Source organism: Brachypodium distachyon, chromosome 4, assembly GCF_000005505.3.
Source record: "Brachypodium distachyon strain Bd21 chromosome 4, Brachypodium_distachyon_v3.0, whole genome shotgun sequence".
NCBI lineage: Eukaryota > Viridiplantae > Streptophyta > Magnoliopsida > Poales > Poaceae > Brachypodium > Brachypodium distachyon.
This window is the reverse complement of record NC_016134.3, coordinates 36,933,736-36,941,378: the sequence shown is the minus strand read 5'-3', so window position 1 is coordinate 36,941,378 and position 7,643 is coordinate 36,933,736. Positions and strand designations below refer to the sequence as shown.

The 7,643-nt window shown below is 48.0% G+C and overlaps 1 protein-coding gene and 1 long non-coding RNA gene across 2 annotated transcripts; one reads left to right on the top strand and one right to left on the bottom strand.

The window, feature by feature from the left end:
* The first annotated feature begins 2,891 nt into the window (after positions 1 to 2,891).
* Positions 2,892 to 4,626, top strand: LOC100829745 (protein TIFY 10c). The gene is made up of 5 exons (XM_003578128.4): positions 2,892 to 3,063; positions 3,192 to 3,354; positions 3,438 to 3,637; positions 3,870 to 3,927; positions 4,068 to 4,626. The coding sequence occupies exons 1-5, from the start codon at positions 2,925 to 2,927 to the stop codon at positions 4,186 to 4,188; spliced, it is 681 nt and encodes a 226-aa protein (XP_003578176.4). The 5' UTR covers positions 2,892 to 2,924; the 3' UTR covers positions 4,189 to 4,626.
* Positions 4,627 to 6,175: 1,549 nt separating this feature from the next.
* On the bottom strand, positions 6,176 to 7,201 carry LOC106866838. Its single transcript, XR_001407787.2, has 2 exons — positions 6,855 to 7,201; positions 6,176 to 6,758 (listed from the first exon to the last, which is right to left on the bottom strand). It is a non-coding gene; the product is annotated as an uncharacterized LOC106866838 (long non-coding RNA).
* Between the last annotated feature and the right edge of the window lie 442 nt (positions 7,202 to 7,643).

Here is a 7,643-nt window from a genome sequence, read left to right as displayed (position 1 = left end):
CACGGTTTACGCCCTCGGGATAGCAAACGTGGCATCTCTTTGAAGTTGACCTAGGTTTTCCAGGACGCGCACGGCGCACTGCACGATGCGAGGCTACCATCATCTTCTCCAGCACCGACGTTTCTTACCGGAAGATCCAACGCATCCAGTACACCGTTCTCCGTCCATCCACTTTGTCTCATAATTCTTGTCTCAATTTACTCAAAAATAGATGTATATATTTTTTAAAAACGTTTAAATACATGTAATATTTCGATAAGAATTGGAGGGAGTAGAATAACCTTTCATAATCACAACCAGAAGAAAACGCTCTCCTATTTTAGGATCACATAATCGATATCTGGAATTGGCCCGAACCAGCCCGTTGGTCAAGAGAAAATATCATTGCAATTTGGGCCCGAACGTTATCAGGCCCAGCCCGTCGTAGCCTCGCGCACGCAGCTGCTCCTGCTTGGGCCGTCCCTTTCTGTGATAATAAGAGACAAATTGCATCCTCTCTGAAATAGTTGCATGTCCCGTTCTCTCTTTCAAAAAAAAGTTGCATGTCCCGTTTTTCTTTTACATTAAACACTTGTGCCAAAAACCCCATTACAATCGTTCTGGACTGAAACTCGGCACGCTCCGGAACATTCTCCGGGAGTATACTACCAGCAAACACACCCTCTCTAGTGAATCTGGCAAGCTCGTGCGCAACGACGTTCGCTGTTCGATTTATCTTTTTGATTTTTGTGCCCGGGGAGAAGCCTCTGAATTGTCCGGGCAATCGCCGAAAGGTCCGTCCCGTTTAGGCATGGCAACTTCTGCGCAGTCCGCCTCAAGATAATCGGTCTGTCTGCCAAGGGAATAACGTGGCTGTTTGATGAGTTTTTGTCACGAAATTACGGTGAAATGGCATACTTTAACTTGACATTTCTGAATTGGCAGAGATTTTCTTTTGCTTGCAGCAGTACAAATAAGCTTGAAGTACAATTCAGTCTTGCATGTATGCAGTACTGTATTGGCTCATGTGTTAGTAAATACACGGAGTAACTAAATACTCCTGCTAGTGTGGTTAAGTTAAGCACGGCCCAGGCTTGCGCTCCTGCTAGTGATGTTCCGTCCGGTGCTCCCAAAAGATCAGAGAACAGGAGGTCCACAGCAGTGTATGCGGATGCCGAGGAAAGAAATTGACATCGCGATACTGCTCAATAAGAATCACGTGGTCGATCGCCCCGCTCAAAATATCAACACCAACAAGTTGACGCAACAATTCTCGACTAGACTAGCGACCCGGCCAGTACTAGCCAGCCAGCCAGCCTACCCTGCCGTTCCTGGCCAAACCAGACCAGCCACAGCCAGTCCCCACGCATGCACCATGAATCGTGGCAGAAATCTGGGCATGCAATTCCGAGTCGGGCCATGTGAATCACGCGACGCCTAGTGTCTTTGTTGGAAAGGCACTTATTAATTCGGCACAGACCGACCGGCCGGTCGTATCATGCATGGGTAGTAGTCTCCGTGCGGCCGGCGAGGTGTGCCTATCCATCGCTGTCACCTTCCCGTCGGTCTGGCCGTAGAGCGGTTGATCGGGGCCCCCGTGGCCCATGGGACGCCTGACTGACGAGGTGGCGCCGTCGTACGATTCCGAGCTGTGCCGACGATGCGCGGCGCCGCACCTGCTTGCTTGCCACGGCGCACGCACGGTCGTTTGCCACTTTGCCTTGCCTCCCCAGCTGACAAGCGGGACCAACAGTCCGTAGCAAGCAGCATACGTCGCCTATGTTGGTACTCGCGGTAGTACGGCAGCTGCATGCTTCGATTTAGTACACTACAACTTTATACAAAATCTGAAACAATTAATATGAGTTGAACGAAGCAGTAGTATTTTCTTTTTAAGTTTTGTAATTCCAGGCCATATGGGGTGCTCTGCAGGTTAGCTGGGCGCCCGACACGCGTAACTATGGATATTTGTACAAGGTCATGGCGTGCAGGCCGGCTTGGATGGACAGCCTACACGCACAGGGTGTTCCGCGCAGTGCTAAAGTGGAAGTGAAGCATTAATATATATATTTTTACTAGGAGTAGTAGTTTTTCTAGTTTCAGTAAATCTTTACTTCGTACACACTAAATTTCAGCAATTTAGTTACCGTTTGCAGCAGCCTGGAATCGTGGCAAGGAGGTACTAAAGCTTTGCAAAACTGGTTCCCGGAGGCCAAAGTCTGAAAAAAACCGACCGAAAGCGTCAAACCCGACTAAAATTACCAACCAACCGGGAATCAGCAAAGGACCCGGGACCGACGGACGGACGCATGCTCCGCAACACGACATGTCCTTCATTGGTCACACGTCGCGTCTCCTCGCCCCGGTACGTACGCACTCCTCCTCGCCCATAGGACGGCTCATCGACCAAAAACCATCCGAGAGAGCTCCCGCTAGCTTCCCTGCCCCGCCGGTCAAATGATCAAGCGTGCTAGCCGCGCCGCTCCGGCCCGAACACGAGCTCAAAACCCACGTGCTGCCACGACAACGTTACGGTAAAGATTTTAATCAGCCCACCACTCCACGACCTTTTTCCCTCGATTGGACCGTCACGGACGGAGACCTCATCGCTCAGTGAGCTACAGTACGGCCCCTACCTAAAATTTCCTCACGTTTTCCAGGCGCGCGCCCCGGCCGGCCCGGTCGTTGTCCCACTTGCCGTTTATCACGAAGAGCTGGAGTATTTTTAAAGCGCAAAGGCGCGCGGCCGGGGGAAAAGTACACGGGCAGGGAGAGCTATCCTGTCGGAGGCGAGCTAGCGGAGAAGGAGGGAGGAAACCACGGAGCGCTCTTTCCTAGTAGCCGGCTGAGCTTAGCAGCAGGAGAGAGAGACGTACGTTTTGTTTTCGAAGATGAGTCGCATGGAAGGGGAGGGGAACGCGAAGGTGGGAGGAATAGGGCAGGAGATGCCGGCGGCCAAGGAGAAATTAGGATCCAGCTTCGCCGTCACCTGCAACCTCCTCAGCCGGTACCTCAGGGAGAAGAAGGGCGGCCTTGCTGTTTCTGGCATCGTCGACATGCCGCCGGCTGCCGACGTTGGAGGAGGTAATTAATCTTCAACTGGTTTTCTTGATGGGCTAGCTAGCTCTCTCCGTGCGTACTGCGTGCATGCAACTTCTTGACTGATTACTTTGTGAGACTTAGTTTACACGTGCGGCTGTTCGTCTTTGCAGGAGCCTTCCGGCCGCCGACGACCATGAACTTGCTGTCGGGGCTCGAGGAGACAAGCGCGGCGAAGACCTCTGCCGTGGACGTGGAGCTCTCCCTCGAGAAAGCCAGCACTGGCCAGCTTCTCGGGGCCTTCCCAACCGAGAACCAAGATGCCGAGAACACAAGGTAAATTTAATCGAGAACATGCATATAGTCTTCTGTCAAAGTTCAGCAGTACTAGTACTAACAACTTCTGATTTTTCTTCCAGAGAATTAGCAGCCAAAGAGGAGGCGCGGCAGCTGACCATCTTTTACGGTGGAAAAGTGGTGGTCGTCGACAACTTCCCGTCCGCCAAGGTCAAGGAATTGTTGCAAATGGCGAACGCCGGCGACGGCGCCCTAGACAAGGCCGGTACCGGCAACGCGGTACCGCAGAGCCTGCCCCAACCTGCACAGAGCAGTCTTCCTGGTACACATTCTTATCTCTTCTGCAGTTCTGTATATGTGCAGGCTGGAGGAGTAATAAGATCTTTTTCTCAAAAAAAAATGTACACATTAGTAGTACAAATTACTCCAGCCGCGACATGTAAAAATGCAGAAGAAAGAAATTGGTTCACAACTAAGTGTAAATTCCCATATGAAATCCTCACAAGTCATGACGCTGTAGCTGACAAAGGTCCAATCTTTTTCTTGTCTTGCAGATCTGCCTATAGCGAGGAGGAACTCACTCCATAGGTTTCTCGAGAAAAGAAAGGGCAGGTACCTGAGCTGTATTTAAAACATTTTTCATGAAGGAAATTAATTAAACAGTTGTCTTTAGATCGAAAATCGAAATGTCTAGCTGTTGAATTAATTAATCAAGTATAGGACACTCACATTTCCGTGCTCGTAAACTCCAGGGTAATTGCAAAGGCGCCATACCAAGTTCACAGCTCAGTTGCGCCGTTCAAGCAAGCAAATAGTGACGACTCGTGGCTCGGGTTAGGCCAAGAAGTGCCAATGAAGCAGCTGGAGATGTGATGGTCAACACCCCCGCTTGGCTCGAAACTTTAGAGCAGGGCAATTGATATGTGGAAATAGGACCAATGGGACTGCTAGTTTACCCGTAGCTTTAAGGCAAGAATAATTTACTGTTGGTTATCGCTTTCTATTGCTAAGAAATTAGCAATTACTAGTTTTAGCGGGGTCGTTATTTCTAATTGACCATTAGCATAGATACATAAGCAAAACTCCTTATGTTCGCCCCATTATTTGCTGCTGGATTTGTATGCTCACAGCAGTTTGGCTGGGACCGTGTCATGTCCATCTGTGGCCACGTCCCGTGACTCGTACCGTACGGGCGATCTTTAAACGGGGGTTCCCTAATTAATTATTGTGGATTTGTATGTTTATCTGAGGATATTTTGTACTCCTTCTCCTTCCGTCCAACGAAAGATGTCTCAAGTTTGTCAAAATTTAGTCAAATTTAGTGTATAGATACATTCAAATTTAGTCAAACTTGAGACATCCTTTGTTGCATAGAGAGAGTAGCTTTTTGTTCACTGCGACCTTTAAATAACTGTTTCAGGATCACTCATGTATGTCTTGTGCTGTTCAATTTTCAAACTTTCGGGCTCCAAGCCTCCAATGAGTCCGAGAAAAAAAGAGTCCAAGATCTAAAAGGAATTTCTTTCCAACATACTCTCTCTGATCCTAAATTGTTATCGAAATATTACATGTATTTAGACGTTTTTTAATAATAGATACATCCATATTGTCAAGAATTTAGGATTAACTTTACTTTTTGGCTCAGTGAACCCGGTTTAAAAAAAATCATATTTTAAAAGTTTTAAAATATTGTGAAAACAAATATACATGCACACATGAGTGTGTGTTACATCTTGTAAATTGTCACTAGAAAATATTATTGGTTGTGAGCTAAAAAAAACATATACTCCGTACTATTTTAAATAGATCTAAAGAATATATACTAGTATTCTAGATCCACAAATTTATGGTTTTTGCACGGATCATAAACTAGCATATTTCTTGATGAAATTTTCAGGTTTAGTATACATCTATGTTTGGCTGTTTTGGGCTGTAAAAAAATTTCACAACTCTTTGAACATACACATACTCCCTCCGTACAATAAAAGATGTCTCAATTTTGACAAAATTTGAATGCATCTGTACACTAAGTCATGTCTAGATACTCCAAATTTTGACAAACTTGAGAAATCTTTTGTTGTACGGAGGGAGTATATGATTTCCATTTTTATAAATAATGCTCCAAAGAGCCTGAGCTCTAAAACAAGTTTCGCTCTTCTTATTGTCCGCTCTCCTTCTCAGCTGATTATCAGATTTCCAGGTATAGTAGTTTACAGCAGGAAGATTATCCACTTAGTAAAATTAAGACTGGTTCCTCCTATTCAAAACTAAAATTACGAATAAGTACGGCTGGAAGGTTTTGAACTCCAATTTGAAAGTAAAATTTAAAAGGACATCCAGCAATTTAGACCACCATCATCGCACCAGAACACAAAAAAATCTAGCTTTTTTTTTGCGAGGACGGATTCGTATACAAAAATATCTAGCCTGAATTATCTTGTTCTTCGACGCGGGGAATAATTAGGTGGGACACGGATTGACCTCTTCCTAATCGATCGACGGCGAACGTGATGCACGCGCGCACCGGGGCCGTTGAGCAAGATATGGACCGTTAATGCCAATGGACACATCTGTGAGCGATAATGAACGGGATGGTACCTAGTTGTGTCCAAAAACTTTAAGGCTTCGTTTGGATGTATACATTGAGAGGCTTGACATTGCATTGGATCTAATGCCAATGTCGCAAGATATTGATATTGAGATACAATGCCAATATTTTTGTTTGAATGTTTAGCCATTCAAAACACATACTTGATATTGAGGTTGAATGTCAAATCCCATTTGGACGGTAAAAATGATGAATTGAAAATGTATGAGAACGATGATTATATGCTAATGTTTTTTGTGTAACATTTTAATATACATGAGCAATTATATATATCACATAACACAAAATTAGTTTTATTTGGGACAGATTTGATCCTATGCGCATGCCCGCTTTAATTCGATCATACGGAGACCCATATCTGAAGCTAAGTAGCACACCGCTTGACAGGAAAAATGACATGTGAAAAACTGAATCTGATAAAAGAAACAAAAACTGTGAAATTGATACCCAAAAAGAAGGAGGAGGCTAGTGGGGTGGTCGGGCTGCTTGCTGGAACGCGGAGGTCTGAAAATGGCTCCCCGGCGCTGGCTCTGCGGCGGCCTCGTTCTCTGCCAAATCAAAGGAATCGAGACGACGCTAGCAGCAGCAACAGCTCAGCCCATCCATGCGATTAACACACAGCACTGACAGCAGATCCGGTGAATGAATTCCCTCGTCGGCAGGTAAGCCAGGGGCTCGGCTGCGGCCGTGGCTGTGCTTGTGCTTGTGCTTAGCGCAGGCGCTGGACACAGGTAGGGACGATTTGCCGCCATGGCGAATCGGACTGACGGAGCACCGGAGCAGGCCGCCGGGGAGGGAAGGGCGCGCGAGGTCGTCGGAGGGAGGACGCCGCTATCTGGATTTGCGCCGTCGCCGTCGGAGGCAGTCAATGTGAGCTATCTTCAGCAGTGGCACTTAAAACATGCATATTTAGTTTTTCCATTACACTGACCAGTGGGACCCCTCCTTGTGAGTGGGTCAAAAAATTCCCCATCTCACTCATCTTCTTCCCCAAGGAGCTTCTGGAGGAGGGGGGGGCATCTCACCACCGGCGGCTGACGCAGGTTGCCACGGCGGGCCAGAGCACGGCCAGCAAAGGGGCGACGAGGCCACGACCGAGGAGATGCCGGCGGTGAAGTGGCCAGCAAAGGCCGGCGCAGAGAAGGAGAGGCGGAGGGGAGCGGCGCAGCGGCGGAGGCGGGCGACGAGGACGAGGGCGCAACGCGAGCAAAGCGGTGGCGGCCGAGGGCGGGGCGGTCACGGGGCTGCGCAGGGCGGCGACGGGGCGACGGCGCACGGAACGAGGAAGGCGGCGCGGCGGGGAGCCCCCAGCAGAGGGCCAGAGTGGTATTTCCAGGGGCCCAAGTAGGAGCCCTGCTCAAGATGATTTTTTGGCTTTATCTCCTAAAAACGGGATAGGGGTCTTGTTTAAGGGCCCTGCTGAAGATGCTCCGAGGAGGGAATCGAAAGGGAGGGAAATCGGAAAAAGGAAAAAAAACTGCTTTAGCGGGAGATTGAACCTGGGTGTTGGTCGAAACGGTACTCGTTTCCAAATACCCAACGATGTCGAGGTACTTGGCTCGACATTGGGCTGGACAAAAGTTTGCCTTTGGGACGGGTGTTCAATATTAAGCCCGAATATCACAGCCCAATGTCAAAACCATCCAAACACCTAAAATCTTGGTATTCGGGACTGGGTCAATGCCAATGTCTAATACCAGGTCTCAATATCTACATCCAA